Source organism: Ailuropoda melanoleuca, chromosome 2, assembly GCF_002007445.2.
Source record: "Ailuropoda melanoleuca isolate Jingjing chromosome 2, ASM200744v2, whole genome shotgun sequence".
NCBI classification, from domain to species: domain Eukaryota; kingdom Metazoa; phylum Chordata; class Mammalia; order Carnivora; family Ursidae; genus Ailuropoda; species Ailuropoda melanoleuca.
The window spans coordinates 83,515,290-83,533,354 of record NC_048219.1 but is presented as its reverse complement, the minus strand read 5'-3'; the positions used below and the strand labels follow the sequence as shown (position 1 = coordinate 83,533,354).

The window sequence follows — 18,065 nt, the reverse complement described above, 5'->3', positions numbered from 1 at the left end:
CAAAAGAAACAAATGAGCACAATAAACCATTTGTGTTTGTTCGCCAGAGCTTTTTTCCCCCTGAAAGAATGGTGTATAATGTAAAGTTATGTTCATTTTATTTTTATTGTTGCTGTTTTGCAAAAATCAGTGACTTTAAAAGATCCACATTTGGTTTTCTTATACTAGCCTTATAAATATTCCTATTATCCAGACATGAAATATTTCTCATACATAATGTACATCAACATACTGCTAAATCCAACTGTACTGACAAGAGTCTAGTAATCCTCTGGCAACAAATGCAAAGCTAGACATAAGCACATTACGTATTCTGTTCTGTTCCAAAATAAAATGAGACGGATAATTGTACTGTGCAGAATTATTTTTTTTAAAGTTAAAACAATTTTAAAGTCCTTTTAATATAACATATGTAAGAAAACATTTTAGAGCTCAGACCTTGAATTAGATTTAGGTGTAGATTATATACTTTTCTTTTCAAGCAACCTATGGTATATAAAAAGTAATATATTTTCAAACTTAAACCAGTTTCTTTTCTCCTATAGCCTCTGTATATATAGCAAAGATGAGATTTAAACTGTCAATCACCCAGAATTTCATCAGTATTGCCCATTTATCAGTCTGAATAAAATAGGGCCATTACACATATATTTCAACACTACATACTATATTTTGAATGATATGATTTCCATTCAGGCTAGAATACAGCACTGCATGAAAGTCTTTTTAATAACCTCTTTCTAATCACACCGAGCACCCTAACTCTGGTCAATGTAAGGTCATCTTCCACTGGGGTGTTGGACTCACACACAATTACCACTCTCAGCTGCCATATTTCTTTCCTTTTATGGGTATTCTCAAGGTCTCTCACCTCTTTCCAAAAATGCTAGACATTTTTATATTTTCTCAGAAAAGAAAAGGTAAAACAAGAACTGTAATGTTGGCAGTCCATAAACAAAATCATGCCATAGCTGCTGGCACGACATGTGCTGCTGTGGCCAAATTTCAGCATTACAAGGGAGACACTGTAAGCTCTAAGTAATCCCATACAAATGTGAAAATCAGGTCTTTCTCACCAACCATCACCCCCCCCCAAGAAAAAACACAAAACCAAAAACATTGTACCAATGGTAGATAGTTCTACTGAAAGCAAAACATGGGATCCAGAAGAGTTTACTGATATGTCTTAGAGAACTAAAGCAGAACTCAAGCAGGAGATTTTCAACCTGAGGCTCTGGAAGAAGACAGTGTTCTGCCAAGAAGCCTCTGAAATTGTATGCATACTTTGTGTTGCATACAAAGCTTTGACCAACTCCTCAATGGGATTTGAGGTTAGGATTAACCAACAACTCATCAATAATTTTTGTTAGAGAACTTCTATCCAGTTTATTGACAAGGTCAGCATATGATCAAATATGATTTGGCATTTAATAAATGCTTCAAAATGATGACAAAAGTCAAACATCGTAAGCACTGAGATGATGGCAATCCAATAAAAAAGTAGAGGAAGTCATTTTATCTGAATTTCTTATGTTTCTCCTTTCTCAGTGAGTGCTAAGAGGTGATCATATGGAGTTTTCAAAATGTTAATCTTAAGGCTGACTTTAAATTAGATAATAACTTCTGTAATGACAATATCACCTGAACTGGAAGTAAAAATTGGCTGCACAGAACTAATATTTTAAACTTCTCACTAAAAATTGTATCTCTCTTATTGGCCATTCATAACTTCACAAATAAAACACAACAGAAAGAGAATGTATCTGCTTTGTGAGGAGTTGGTATATAAAAATGTACAAGCCTAAATTATATACCAATTACACCCATAAGGCTGGCCAAATCACTGGTTTCATGTTTCTGAGGGCATTATTTCTTAGGTGTTCCTTTGTTTAAGAATTGTAAAAAATGATTTCCTAACAATCTATCCTGCACTTAATTTCTATTTTCTATCTTAAATTTCCCATTTACACTGGATACTTATTTCTAAAAGGAAACTAATCCAGCAAGTAAAAATTGAGTTGAAACCATGAATAATTTAGTGCCTGGGTAAAAAGAACTCTAAGAGGATTCAAAAATCATATAATGTAAGTAAAATTAAGAGACATGCCAAAAAAAAAAATCAAAGTAAAATACCAAATGTGACAAAGGTCAAAGTAAGACAGTGAAAGATACACTTAAAGGAGGCATAGATTAGTTTGCAGGTCATGAGTCCTTCAGATAGGTAGAATCTGTAGAGATGGGAAAAACAAGCATCTCAGGTCAACAAAAGAAATTCAACAAAAGAAAACAAAGCATGAGGAATATTCTGGGACAGGCGATTTGACTATAGTTTCAGTAGCCTAACAGCAAGGGAAGAACTTAAACTACTTCCCTCCTATTAACTTCCTTTTAAGGAAAAAGAGTTATGTCCAAAACTCCATGTCCAATGGATCTTTTGTCCATTGAGTATGTTACATGTATCTTAACATCAAAATTTCCCCCAAACGTAATAGCACGTAGTCTAGAGAAGACCTTAGCCAACTTCAATAAGAAGTAAATTAAATAACAGTCTTATTTTATTCATGTTCAGTTTTTTTGTTCATTTGTTTTTTTAAATCTAGAAACCCAGGGGAAAAAAAAAACAGTACTATATTTTGGAAGTCTAAGATCTTGTTTGGCACCAATTCCACATTATATCTCAGAATAAAATAAAAGAATGTATCAACCTAGCTTCCCAATGTAGATACAATAATGTCTGAAATGACACTAAGTTACTACTTAGTTTCATGAATAGATTCAGCAATGGTTCTTACAAACCTAGCTAAATTATTTAGCAGCAGACCATGCTCGTCAATATAGTGAAATATATAAGATTACCAAATTCTGAATTAAAGTTTATTCTAATTCCAATAACAAATGAAAATGAAATTCTGAAGTCCTTATTGTTTGAATTTAGCTGGAAAAACTGCTAAAAAGTGAATGGATATTTTTAAACAAGCTGGCCAAAAAATTATAGCACAGCTATACCAAAACACAGGAGATGTAATAACCAAGTGGGAAGGAAGCAACACTAGGATTGTACCTTTTAATGAAAGGATCTAAGCTGAGATTAAAGATATGTAAAAACAGTGAAAGACTTGAAAATACAGGACACAAATCAAACAGTAATCTTCTGGGGCACACCACGGCAAAGAAGGGCACAGGCTCACTGACTTGCCATGTGCGAGTGACCATCAGAACCAGCATGACTGCCGTAACCACAGACTGGATTGCTTAAAATTTCACTTATACTCACAACAACATACTGAGAAAGACAGGGTAGGTATTATTGTTCCAATTTTTTGCAGATGGAGCACCCAAGATTTAGGCGGGTTACACGATTTGGCTAAGGTTCAGAGATAATAAATAGTGGAACATGGGATTTTTGAATCCTAGGCACATTTCCTTTCTCCAGTATCACAGTACTTCATATCAGCATCTGCTATGTCTCTATGAAATGTGACAGAGAATCCTCTCATAACTCTAGTATTCTATGAATTTCTCAAAGGAAGGGATACGTCTTATTCATACTTTCATCTGTAAGCATCCAGTGTAAGGCTTGGCACATCATAGGTGTTCATGTTTAATGGAGAGAATAATTAATGATAATAACAATAGTATATCATATTTTTAATATGTCTGCTGTATGAAATCCTACTATTTTACATCTATTATTTCATTTGTGGTCAAAATCTGCATAACAAGTCTTATGATCATGGGTCCTAGTACACACTGAATATCCATTCTGGTCCTCAATGTTTTACTAATTTTAGGTGTATTTTTAAATATATTTGATATTCTATATAGTCAACATAATTTAGCTTCTATTAAAATTAGATCACCAACTTTCTATGTACTACATACCAACACTAAACCACTCTAAAATAACAACGGCTTCAATGTCCTTTTGACTTAGTTGTATTTTGTCAAGAAACGGAATCCCTGACTTAGTTACTGAGGGAACTTGAAAGGTCAATTTCACCAAAAGTTCAATTCCTTATTATATAAAAATAACCTGACAGATTTATGAACTAAGATGAACTAGGATAAATTTTAAGCCAGTCATATCTGTGTCATGGTACCTGATGGCAAAATAATCCTAAAATGGAAATTCAGTTATTTCATAAAAGCAACAATTCAACTTCTGAAATCGCAAACAGAAATTACTAGTTTTTAGTCTTTCTGGGAACACATTTTCCATTATTTCATAAAGAAACACTTTTTTTAAACCAGGAAAAAATCTTGGTAGGTCTACTTCAGTATTTTTCAATCGTTTTTCAGGCTTTTTAAAAAACCTAATTACTTTCTCTCCCCATAAAATTTTAATAAATACACACTGTTTATCTATGACTGTATATATATCTATTCTTTATATATTAGGGAAAAAAGGGTTTTTTTCACCCCCAAGAAAAATCTTTTTCACCACTGAGAACCATCTTATTTTCCAGGTAAGGACACTGAAGCCCAGAAATATTACATATTTGCCTAAAGCAACATTAGAAAATCTTATTAGTCTTAGGCACCATCAACTCAAAAATTTTTGGTGAACTGACTACGAGACCACTAATAGACCTAGATACCAATTATACATTCAGTATAACTACTATTATCTTTTGGTCATTCTTATTTTCACAAGAGGATATTCAAGGCAAGTAACTTCAATCAGCCAATTTTGTGTTCTTTTAAGTAACTAGTTTTACAGAAGCTGAAATGAATGGCTAAAATGCATTCTTACTATATTAAAATAGTCATCCCATACATCCTCAAATGCCTTGCCTCTCATCATTAAAACAATTTCTTCAAAATCTTTATTAATAAAATCAGTACAATTCAGAATAATTTTTAAAAATGATGCAGGAACACATTTCCAGAATTAAAATTCAAGTTCTTAAGAAAATTATTTACTGTATTAGAGTAACCTATTTCAAGGTGAAAAATGCCTATATGGTTTTCTTCTAATTCCTGGATATATTTTTAACTTAGAGGTTATGTTAGTCTAAGTAGTTAGTGTTATTAATACTCTTACCAGTTCTGTCATATGACTCATGACATGTACGTGCAATTTCTGCCCCTAGCTCTAAATAATGACCAGCTTTATCCATTCTGGAACCATCTGCTCCCAGGGCAAACATTCCCCCAGCAAAACAGGCCAAATGCCCCATCTTCTTTTCCAAGTGCCCGTTTTTCCATTCTCCAATAAAGGTGAGACCTCCTCGGGACTTCTTAATAAGATGTTTTTCTATAGCCTACAAGAAACAGTAGATATTCAAAATTTTGGAAGCAAAGTGTTGGTGTTCAAACTTATTATATCCTTCTAGCTACCATAAAACCTTGGTAATGGGATATTCTACGAATCAGTAACTTTCCCAAACTGGAAAAGTTAATTTATAGTAAGTAAGTTTTGGAGAGCAAACAAGTCGCACAGAATCTTGAACAAATACATCATCACTACTATGACAAAGACAAGGTGGGAGAGGGAAGACTGACCTACATAACACTACCTGTATTACAGGTTTTTTTTTCTTCTAGAGCTAAATGGAATTCATAAGAATCAGTCAACTGAAATCATGATGACAAGTTATAACCCATAAGGCTCTACCAATTTATTTTCTATTTCATACAACAAAACTGAAGAGGAAGAATATCTAGGTTAATCAGAAAAATATGATTTCGTAATTAGTTAAAATGGTTTCTCCTTTTCCATGTAACTATACTTCTTGTCAGAGTACTTTAAAAAGGCACTATTAGGTGAGACATCTTATGTTATAAAGCTTACAAAACTAATTAGAAGTTCAAACTTAACTGCCCAGCCCCTTACTTTGCAAACTTAGGCACCTGTTTGGGTGCTGTGCCATGGCTATGAGAGGCCATGTGATAAACATAGCCCATCTTCCTGGAATGCCAATTTTACTCAAAAGATGTGGGGATGGCAAGAGAAATATTTTATGTTAAACTCGAATGTAACACAAAGTAGAGTTCAACAAGTACATTTAACTTTAAAAATGAGATTTTTAAGAGCTTTGTTCCTGTGGACTATGTTCTCAGACTTTGCTAAGAGGGGCTATAAATTAATTCTCTGCCTTTAGAGATAATTCTATGGAAAAGTATAAGAAACTGCATTAATTCAGTTCTCTTTGGTGAAAAGGTGAAAATGATTATATATGATTAGAGACTATACTTTTCTGACAATAAAGAGGAATAAGAATTAACCCATATTTTTGTGTGGTGTTCTCTGACAAGTTTGGTAACAATCAGCTTTGGAAAAATTTATCGTGTATTCCTTATAATGATAACGTCTATTTTACAGAATTACAAGGACTATGCCTCATTCATCATCTTATATTCCAGAAGGCCTATAAGTGTAGCATGTAGTCAATAAATGTTTAACTAAGAAGTCATTTTGTAAGTAAATGGTAGATACTTGTATTTAGGCTGACAGGGGAACAAGGAATGGGTGATAAGCAAAATAAGGGACTACCACTGATTTATAAGTTTTGATTACTGTAGTATGCTGAAGCACAAATAAGAAGATTAGTTTTTCAAATGCAAGGACAATGTTTTTCATCTTTGTGAGCTTCATGGCATCTGGCATGTTTTCCACATGTGAGGCACTCAATAGATGCCTACTCAAGAAACATTTATTGAATGCCTACAATGGACTAAATACCATATGCCAAATACCAGTTTAACACCTGTACATTCTGTAACACCTGTACATTCTGTGAATGACTGTAGGGAATTAGTTTCCCCAAAAGTAAGGCTATAAAAAGGATAATAAGATCCTTGCTTTAATTTAAAAACATAACAATAACTATAACTCTGAATACTGATCAACTATGGTCAGAATGGTGGTGTTATATACAACATTATACAAAATCAACAAAGCCTAAATGTGTTTCTTTGAAAATCCCAAACAACTTTGATGGAGAAAAATAAAACTTAAGAATATCAAGAATAGGAGAGGAGGGTGGGAGCATGGGCAAAATGGGAGAAGGGGAGTTGGATACAGGCTTCTAGCCACGGAATGAGTAAGTACAGGGATAAAAGGACTATAGTCAATGGTACTGTAATAGCGTTATATGGTGACAGATGGTGGCTACACCTATAGTGAGCACAGTATTAAAGACTTGTCGAATCACTATGTTGTACACCTGAAACGAATGCAACATTACGTGTCAACTATACTTCAATAAAAATCATAAAATAAAAAAATATATATATACATAATTTCAAAAACTGATTTTTTAAGAAGATTTTATTTATTTATTCGAGAAAGAGAGGTAGGGGGACAGGCAGAGGGAGAGAGAGAATCTTAAGCAGGCTCCACGCCCAGTGCTGAGCCCAACAGGGTGCTTGATCTCACATCCCTGAGATCATGACCTGCGCCAAAATCAAGAGTGAGACACTTCACTGACTGAGCCACCCAGGTGCCTCAACACAACTTTAAAAACCAATTAAAATCACTAAAGGGCTATGGGTCTGTACTGGATCACAAAGCAAATAACTTAAGTGGGTAACACACTTCTTTTTCACAGTTTTTGCTTGGAAATATCACATATAAGTGCTTCCAAGATTGAAGCCTGTTCCAATTTTAAACTGCCACAACACTGTGGTAAGAGGTTATATAAATAGGAAGCGATACAGTAAAGGGGTTAAAAGCACAGCACCTGGAGCCAGACTGTTCAGTTTCAGGCTCCATCACTTACTGGCTATTGCCAACTTGAGCAAGTTACTTAACCTCTTTGTGCCATAAGGTTCTCAAGTGTAAAACAGCAGTAACGATAAGATGATTTCATGTATGTAAAAGGGTATACAATAGCACCTGGCGAATGGAAAATATTACATAAGTGTTTTGCCCTTATTATTTATCCACAAGGCTCTCCATGTGTAGGTTCAATGTCAGTTGAAAGAAGAAATGTTTATGAAAATGTGTGTGAAGTCAGAAGTTTTTCCAGTCTGTGTAGGCAATAACTAAAAGTAATTAAATTTTCATACATAAATATATTACATATTCTTCAACAATTTCTTTAAAATGCCACAATAGAGGAAAACAATACAAGACTTTTAGATTAAAATACTAAAATTCTACAGTGAGGGCAGAGAGCCAAATGCACACAGGTGTTCACTGGTCACTATGAAACACACTGTATATTCACAGGTAAATGTGCTGACAAGAATTACCTCAATAGCATCATCATACATTTTTCTCGCCTCGTGGTCTGTTTTATCTGACATCAACCATGCTTTTAGTAGGTATTCATAAAAACTGTCTCCCAGCCCGCCAACTGATGTATGGTCTGTAATGAAAAGAAACAGGGAAGGATGGAGGTGGGAGAGAAGACAGAAGACAATGAAATAATCTTTTTCAAGTATAATGACTATTACTGGTCAACAATTTAAAAATTATATTGACAGCCTTACTTGCAGCATGCTTCAAATTTAGTACAGTAAAAATACGCCCTCATCACTTCCCTCTACATGTATACCCAACTTTCCAGAAATCCCTTTCTGCTGGATGGGGTATTTCACACGCATAGGAGTCTCTTTCTTCAGCCACAGTTGTCAGTGTCACACAGCCAAACTTTTCAGGAAGTGAAAACAATTATCATTCATATACTAATGACTTTAACTATACAAGCTATAAGATTAAACATGAGATACACTCAAATCTGATGTTAACGAAAAAGAGCCCATTTTCCTCTAGGATGGTCAGTGGTGATTTCTGTGCCATACACAGTAAAGCAAAATAAATCTAAAAGGAGAAAAAAGCCCAAGAATTCCTTTGTAGTAATACTTTGCATAATATAAAAAGCTACTGAATGGATACACTTGATTGCTATTTATATAGCTCTCACTTTGTATGTTTGCCCTACATGTATTCTTATTCTACCCCATCTATACTTTTAATCCTATCCAAGGCAACAGCATAACTCCCAAGGCAACCCTATTCTTCTATCCCTTTCCATGAGCCCCACCCTACATTCTTGAACTTTGCTTAAAAACTCACATCCTGGGGCACCTGGGTGGCACAGCGGTTAAGCATCTGCCTTTGGCTCAGGGAGTGATCCTGGCATTATGGGATCGAGCCCCACATCAGGCTCTTCCGCTGTGAGCCTGCTTCTTCCTCTCCCATTTCCCCTGCTTGTGTTCCCTCTCTCGCTGGCTGTCTCTATCTCTGTCGAATAAATAAATAAAACCTTTTAAAAAAAAAACCTCACATCCTCCCTGCACAAAAAAGAAAAACAGCATACTTTTACAACCTGTCAATCATTCATAGAGCACTAGCACTGGTTTCCTACTTTACTGAGAGGAAAGGATGGACTGCTGGGTGGTTTATGGAACAACTGGCAATCTGTTTGGGGGAATATGCATTTAATATTTGTATCTTTAGCTCACAAAAATAAATTTGTGGTGGATTAGTGATTTAGAAGTAAAACACAAAACTGTAAGTATTCCAGAAGAAAATGTAAGAAGACGTCTGCGCTTCCTAAACAGATGATCTTCTTAGGCAAAACACAGAATGAAGGAACCACAAAGGAAAAGATTTATAGCATCATATGGTACAAGCTACCATAAATGAATCTGTAAGACAAGAAATCAAATAGGATATTTGCAACATATATTAACAGAAATAAAGATTAATACCCTATACAAAGAACTCTGATAACTAAATAAGGAAAATTGCTTTAGAGCACACACAAGTAATTTAAAAAGAGAAACACAAATTGATAATTAATATAAGAAAGGAAGATCAACTCCATTAGTGACCACAGAAAACCAAATTAAAAAATTCCATTTTTGTCTATTTAATTGGCAAACATTTTTTTAAAAACTGATAGCATCCAATGTAGATAAAGTTATGGTCCATAGGTGCTGGGAATGGAGGGCAATTTTGTAGTAGTTACCAAAATTTAACTAGGTTTTCTGCTTCTGGAATTATCCTGTAACAAATACTTGCACAAACACACAAGTATAGATGTAAAAGAAAAAAGGTCATCAGAGCACTGTATCCATTAGTAAAAACGTAAGATAACCTCAAAAGTCTAGGGATGTAGCTACATAAATTACAGTATGAACAGACTATAAGAGAAACTGCAATCATTAAAGAGGATCAGGGGAATGTGTAATCTGATATTGGAGGATATCTATTATATGCTGTTAAATAGGGGGAGGGCAAGCTTCAGAATAATATAGTTTGATACTACTAAAAATTTGTATGTTTAAAGAATATTACTGTACACATAGAAAAGGTATGAAAAGATAACTGTGCACAGTGATTACCTCTAAGAAAGTAGTCCTTCAATTTTTACTGTATATATTTATGCATTATTGGAATACATGTAATTTGTGTGATTAAATCATGTTCTGTCATAGAAAGTAATAAACGGGAAAGTGCCACCATTCACTTTAAACAACATGTCTGCTAATACTTTTGTAATTCACTTGCACCTTCAATAACCTGCATCTCAAATGCTCTTATTTCTCACTTTTTTTTTCCTTTAGTCCTAAGTGTACATTTCAATGAATTCTTACATATATATACATCCATAAATCCACCAAGATAAAATATATAGAGAGCTTTTCCAGCATTCCAAAGTCTCCCTCATGTGACCCTCACAATCAATACCCAACTTCCAAAGATAAAAAAAAAAAAAGGAAAAGAAAAATGGTTAAGATTTTATTTATTTATGTGACAGAGAGACAGCCAGCGAGAGAGGGAACACAAGCAGGGAGAGTGGGAGAGGAAGCAGCACGCTCCTAGCGGAGGAGCCTGATGTGGGGCTCGATCCCAGAACACCAGGATCACACCCTGAGCCGAAGGTAGACGCTTAACGACTGCGCCACCCAGGCGCCCCAAGATAACCATTTTTCTGACCTCTATCACTAAATGATTTGTCAACTTCACATAAAATAGCCATTCATATAAAATGGCAATACACTTTCAAGAATAATTTGATAGCTTAATGATCTCCTTTGTTTTCCATCTAAATACCTAGAAGGAGTCCTCTGCCTTATGTAGGCTTCTGAGTCTCTTAACATTTAAAGTGCTTGGGTATTAGAGAAGACACTCAGAGGAACAGAAGATAAGAGTTTTCTCTCACACTGCACGAGAAAATCACAATTAAATTTCTGACAGCTTTCAATACTCGTCATACTTACATTTAAGAATTTTATGATGATGGTAATATATGATGATGGGTTTCGAAGATAAGTTACACTTAGATTAATTCCAACAGATTTAAGTATTATTTATAGTTACTGGAAATCATAAAAGATAACACATATTTATAAAATATTAAAGCAATATGGAATTATGTAGACAGGGAAAGTCCCTCATATTTAGGGACAGAGAATACGTGTAGGAGAGAGAAATGTTGAGGATAACTTTTGGTACCTTATTTGCTAATGAACCAGAAGACAGTAATTTTTTTTTTAAAGATTTTATTTATTTATGTGACAGAGAGACAGCCAGTGAGAGAGGGAACACAGCAGGGGAGTGGGAGAGAAAGAAGCAGGCTTCCCAGCGGAGGAGCCCGATGTGGGGCTCGATCCTGGAATGCCGGGATCACGCCCTGAGCCGAAGGCAGATGCTTAATGACTGCGCTACCCAGGCGCCCCAAGGAGACAGTAATTTTTTATCTGGGAAGGAACTATTTTAAAACAGCTATATCAAAACAATGATGACAAAAGATCCCCATCAATACTGTTACTTCAATGTTGTGGTCATGTCATAATGTCTTGACTCACTCGGTGAATGATGCCATTACTATCTTACCAGTTGCCCAGTCTCGTCTTGGGATTCTCATCAACTGCTTAAAGACGCGCTCTGTTTCTGTTGTCCTCCTACCTCCCTGTATGTGGTCTCTCCTGTTTTTCTTTCATCATTTTTATTCTTTCCCAGCCCCTCAGGCGTGTCCCTTCCACATACACTGAGTCCACACCTACATTTATTGCATCGCCCTTGAGGCCTTCATCCCAAGCTGGTTATCCTCTCAGCGTACTGTATAGCAATCACCTCCAGACTTCTCTTTTCCCGCTTTCCTAAGTTGTACCCATTGTTTCAATACCTCATCTTAGTTTCCGCCTGTTTTAACTGAATCATATTCTTTTTTTTAATGTGCTTAATATGACCTTTATTTTTTTATTGTTACGCTTGCCATCATACAGTACATCAGTTTCTGATGTAGTGTTCCATGATTCATTGTTTGCATATAACTCCCAGTGCTCCATGTAATACGTGCCCTCCTTAATACCCTAACTGAATCATATTCTTACATAATTTCCCAGGAAGGACTATGTGGATTGCAACTCTGCTGTCTGAACATGTCTTTATTATGCTCTCCTTCTTAATTTTATATTGTAAAGGTATTAAATTCAAGGTTGGAAATCATCTTCCCTCAGAGGTAATCAAAGGTACTGCTCCAACATCCCATAACATCAAGCGTCATGAGTGAGAGACATCAGCAGTGCTGTTTTATCGGCTCAACGTGTCCTCTTCTCTCCATCCCCCTTCCTCACACTGAACTGGCCTTTCCAAGCTCTACATCTTCATTTTGATACTGCTCAAATGTTTCCTTACATTCATTGTGCTGGGCACTTTTCCAACTACAGATTCGCATCTTGCAACTCTGAGAAAATTCTCTTCCGTTATTTATTTTCCCCACTTCACCTGCTTGTTTCTCTCTTCTGAAACTCTTACTAGTTGGAAACTGGACCTCTTAGACTGCTTTTCTATTATTCTTTTTTCTCAAATTTTAGTCTCTCTTAGTCTTCTTCCTCTATATTCTGGGATTTTTAAAAAATCAAGTTATATTTTAGTCCTTTCACTGAGGTTCTACCATAAGCAATTATACTTTTAACCGCTGAGCTCCTATGACTGGCTCCTGGCTGGGACCCAATGGCTCTGCAATTTAATCTGTGTCCATAGCTTCCTCCCTGCTGGATAAGCCACTGTACTCTGGGTTTTGCCTGGACGCATGGATGCATTATTAAAACCATTACCAACCCAGCCAACCTTCCAAATTTAAAACCATGGTGGACATGTTCTGTGTCTCACTGGTATGACCACCTAGCATCTACCTCTGTTATCTCTTTGAGACTGGAGAATGTTGTTTGGCACATGGAAACTCTTGAATATATGATCAAAGCCCTAAATGACACTCAAAATAGCATTTCTCTATTAAATGATAGGGTAATACAAATATGTAAAGCAGCTTTAAGAAACAGAATGATATTAGATGTTTTAACTGCTATACAAGGTGAAATATGTGGTAGCATAAAAACAATGCTGTGTATACAGTCCAGATTACCACAAAATACTTCTGGGTTTCTAACTGACATAAATACTTAAATTGGCACTTTAAACGATCTCTTTCCTTTAGTGATTGCTTTAAACTCCTGGACTGGAGGAAAATTATCAAAGGTCGACTATCAAAGATCTTTTTTTTCAGATCTCTTTTTATAATATTAACCTTGTTTTGTCATATCTGATGTCTCCCTGCCTAGTGCCAAGACTCCTTCACTGCCGTAACTTCCGGCTAACAGATAATACCTTCTCCTCAAGGAGGTTCATCCATGTTGTCCATGTTGGATTCAGCTGCCCCACCTTTCGTAACTCCCCTATACATTCCCCGACTGACCAATGTTGACCCATAGGTAGGGACATCTCTACGCCCCTATTCAGCAGGAAGAAGTTATAGAAGATGAGACCTTCCACCTTCAACAACCTTAAAGATTTAAGGGTCAAAATTGTTCAGGGGGGGAAATGATGAGGGAACGGAAGGCAAGCTGAAGACAAAGCAGAAGTTGACACCCTGCAAACCGCCCCCCCATGGGATGTATGCAACATTCCTCAGGCACTCCTGGCTGCCGTAAAGGACAAAGAAACAGTCCTTACTACCTACAGCCCATTGACAAGTCCTTGAAACAGGCATGGTGACATTCCTCTAGGAATTCAGCTGCCTAGATGTTAATACTTTGCTAAGGGCAAAAGGCAGTCGTAGCCTGACCCCCTGCCCTCCACCAAGATCCTGTAAGTCTACTTTAACGTATAAAAATTCCTTTGGAAACTTCCTTTATCTCTAACCCCGCCAAGATACATATTGGCAATCATCCCCTAAGCATAGCCCACCGATATACATCTGAAGGGTCTCATGACTAAGGTTTTATTAGACGGTAATAAATGACCCTTTCCCAACAGTAGCTAGACCCCTCAAGGTCCTGGAGACCTTGCTTCCAAAATTCCTTAGAGACTTATGCTATCCCTAGCCCCCTCCCAACTTGAGGGTATAAAATAGGCCATTCCTCACAACCCCGGGGCAGCAGCTCTTTCTGCCCACAGGTCCCGTCCCCGTGCTTTAATAAACCACCATTTTGCACCAAAGACGCCTCAAGAATTCTTTCTTGGTCTTCGGCTCTGGACTCCACCCCACTGAACCCCACTTATATTCCCCAATTTCATCAATTGTTTCTTTTTTCATAGTACCCTATTCCTGTTTTATGAATACATCATCTTTTCAGAGTTCCTCAGAAAAACAGGTACGCTTACTTATAGGATTGCTTCAGTCTCCTCCAGGATCCCCTTTTAACTTTAAATATTTTTTTTTAAAGATTTTATTTATTTATGAGACAGAGATAGAGACAGCCAGCGAGAGAGGGAACACAAGCAGGGGGAGTGGGAGAGGAAGAAGCAGGCTCACAGCGGAGGAGCCTGATATGGGGCTCGATCCCACAATGCCGGGATCACGCCCTGAGCCAAAGGCAGACGCCCAACCGCCATGCCACCCAGGCGCCCCTTAACTTTAAATATTTTTACTGTGAAATTTAACACACACATGGAAAAGCATATAGAACTCATTATAGAGAACACCTGTATAATCTCTACTCAGAAGAATGACAGTGCCCCCAAAGCCTTTGATGTACCCTTTCTCAATTATAATTCCCACATCCCCAAAGGTAACCAATATCTTTACTTTTGGTAAAAAACGTAATCATTTTTTTATATGGTTATCATCTAATACCCTCTCCCAACCACTACTGTTTAACTTTGTCTACTAGTATATTTAATAAATGTTATATATTCCTCTTGTGTCTATCTTCTATATCTCAATACGTTGTGAGATTCAACCACATTGCTGTATGTATGCACTGCTATCTGATATTCCCCCTGCATCAATCAACTATTATTTATTTATCTGTGTTTAAGACTGAAGTTCTGGGTAGCTCATGTGGGCTTCCTCTACTGAACAGTGGGTACTCTTCCACTGAGCAGACTTATTCATCACTAGGTCTCTCTCCTGAGTGGGACTTCTCAGTGGATGCTTTCTGTGTAGGCGAAGTTGAGGAAAGGCAGGCTAACTGCCAGGTTTTGCTTTAGAGTCAGGAACAGGGTATTTGTTGTGAAACTGGATCTGTGTGAATTTTAGAATAAAGGGAGGCTTTATTCTGGGGTACTAACATCCACATGGAAAATTTTAACATTCTCCTCAATGAAATCACTCAATTTTTCAAAAAGAAGTGCTACACAGTTATGCTTACAAGTAAATTCCACGATGAGCAAACTGATGCGTAAGAATTTCAAGTGGAGCCCTTGTTCCCTATAACAACCTTGAATAAATACCTACTTTTAGCTCTGCTCTTCACTCATTTATTCAATTACGTGTACCTATTGTTTATGAACTCCGAATCATTCTGGAATTACATCAGTTACCCTTTTGTAGTGTTCTTTTCCTGTATTCTAGGTTGCACCTTTCTCAGTTCTACTCACACACTCCCTGCTACAGTGCATTATGTAAAGTTGTTTAAGCAAATTTGTTAAAATAATCTTGTCTACTATGATCTCCCATTTACCTCCAAATCTCTTTACCATCTTGGATTAACTGCTTTCTACATTTTTTCTGTACTTTCATTTCATTGTGGTCTCAAGGAGGATGGTTGGCCACAGTGGTAAAGTTATAGTTCAATCTTCCACCATGAAGCAGAAGTCCTAATAAAACTTTCTCAATTTGAGTTCTTTTTGGATAACTCTGCAATTTGTTAATGCTATATATACACATGACTTCTCATTCCCTGTCTCCTAATCTGCTCTCACTGTTGTCCTATCATGAATAAAAATCAAAGCAGATGGGAACTTAGGGCATCTTGGTTTACTCCAGTATTCTGGATGGTCTGGGACTTTTAAGTTTGTAACCACTATGGAATTCAGGATGATTTTAGGTGGTACATAGAATACCTTTTTAAAAATTGTCATAGTCACGGGGTGCCTGGGTGGCTCAGCTGGTTAAGTGTCCAACTCTCGCTTTTGGCTCAGGCCAAAATCCTGATATCAAGATTGTGAGACTGAGCCCTGCATCGGGCTCTGCACTGGGTATGGAGCCTGCTTAAGATTGTTTCTCTCCCACTCTCTCTGCCCTGCCTCCCCCACCTAAGAAAAAAAAAGATGTCATAGTTACATAATGACTATTGTCAAGATGATCTTTTAACTTCATACAAGACCATGCCCCCTCCCTGGAGCATATACCAACAACAAAGGATGAAATAATTATTTAAAAGGTATTTCCACACTTGAAAACAAAATAAAAATTGTAGTAGGTTAGAAATACAAAGAAACTGATAGTGTTAAAAGCAGGAATTTCTATTTCTTGAAAGTTAATAAAGACACCTAGAAGTTTACTTCCCCCAACATAATGGGATTCAAAGCACTAACTCATGGTGGGACTCTGGGTATGAAATTAGTTTCCTAGACTAGCAGAAGGAAGCAGAAACAGCTGCACGATTGAGACTAGGATAAACTGCTATATATTTGAGGAAACAGATGTGTAATATCCCTGGGAGAGCTGACATACCAGTATAAAAAAAACTAAGTTCTGAACTGATGAGCCAGTGGAGGCATTAATAAAACAGCCAGGAATGGAGTAGTAAGTAGTGAGAGTGGAAAGGAAAACATACACATCATGAAGCTCTCACTCAAACTGAGCTTGTGAATGGAAACTCCAATGCACACAAGGGAAACTCATCAGGAAGGAATTCAACTATGCAAATAGGAGAATGTACTACACCATGAAAAGGCAAACAATGTGGCGACCTTCCGAAACAAGTTTAAAATAAGTATATTTAAAAAGCGCACTAAGAAAAAAAATGTATAAAGCCAAAACTGAACAGTTTGCACTGAAAAACCGGCAAACATAGATTTTAATACAACCATTTGAAAACTGACAGATCAGAAAAAAAATTAGACAATGAATCTAATAACAATCTTGTTTAATATGTAGAGAAATTTGAGTTGCCTTAAAGGAAAGCAGACTCTACTAAACTATGAGCAACAAGACACGAGACCCTCACTGGCTTGTACCCGTACATACCCATTGTACAATGCTTCGCACAATTCATACTTATAGTTAAGAGTGCTCAATAATCAATGATTAAAGAATGGCTGACTTCCCATTTTCAAGTATGAATGAACAGCATTTCACAATTATAATAACTTGTCTTTTAAGGTATTTTTTCTTTTTTGGGGGGTGTCTGGGTGGTAGGTACAGTTAAGTGTCCAACTCTTGTTTTTGATTCAAGTCGTGATCTCAGGGTCATGAGATCAAGCTGCGCATCGGGCTCCACACACAGAGGGGAGTCTGCTTGAGATTCTCTCTCCCTCTCCTGCTGCTCCTCACACTCATGCGTGTACTCACTTTCTAAATCAATCAATCAATCAATCAATCAATCAATCAATCTTTTTTTTCCCCCAAAGGGGTACTTTTTCTTTTTTAAAATGAATTGGAGCACATTTTTTAAAAAAATGATTCCATTTTCACAATCTCTCACTCTTTTTCAGTTTAAGGAAACAAATAATTATGGAATAAATAGTAATACATAACACCTAATATTTACAAGTTCAACAAAAAAAAGTTACAGAATGAATGCATTAACCACCTTAAGTACTCATTCTTTCAAGTTTTAATAAAATTTACACGTATACATTTTTAAACGTTCCTAATTTCCCCAATACTAAGATGTCTATAATTGTAGTATATTCGACTGCTTACATGAAATAC

At 36.4% G+C, this 18,065-nt stretch overlaps 1 protein-coding gene across 1 annotated transcript in view; it reads right to left on the bottom strand.

Moving 5' to 3' along the window:
* MAN1A2 (mannosidase alpha class 1A member 2) overlaps positions 1 to 18,065 on the bottom strand; it is a 189,996-nt gene that overhangs the window by 32,416 nt on the left and 139,515 nt on the right. Inside the window, exons 9-10 of the mRNA XM_002924539.4 lie at positions 8,200 to 8,315; positions 5,045 to 5,264 (exon numbers count right to left, since the gene is read on the bottom strand). Coding sequence (XP_002924585.1) covers positions 5,045 to 5,264; positions 8,200 to 8,315 — 336 coding nt within the window. The remainder of the gene's footprint in view (positions 1 to 5,044; positions 5,265 to 8,199; positions 8,316 to 18,065) is intronic.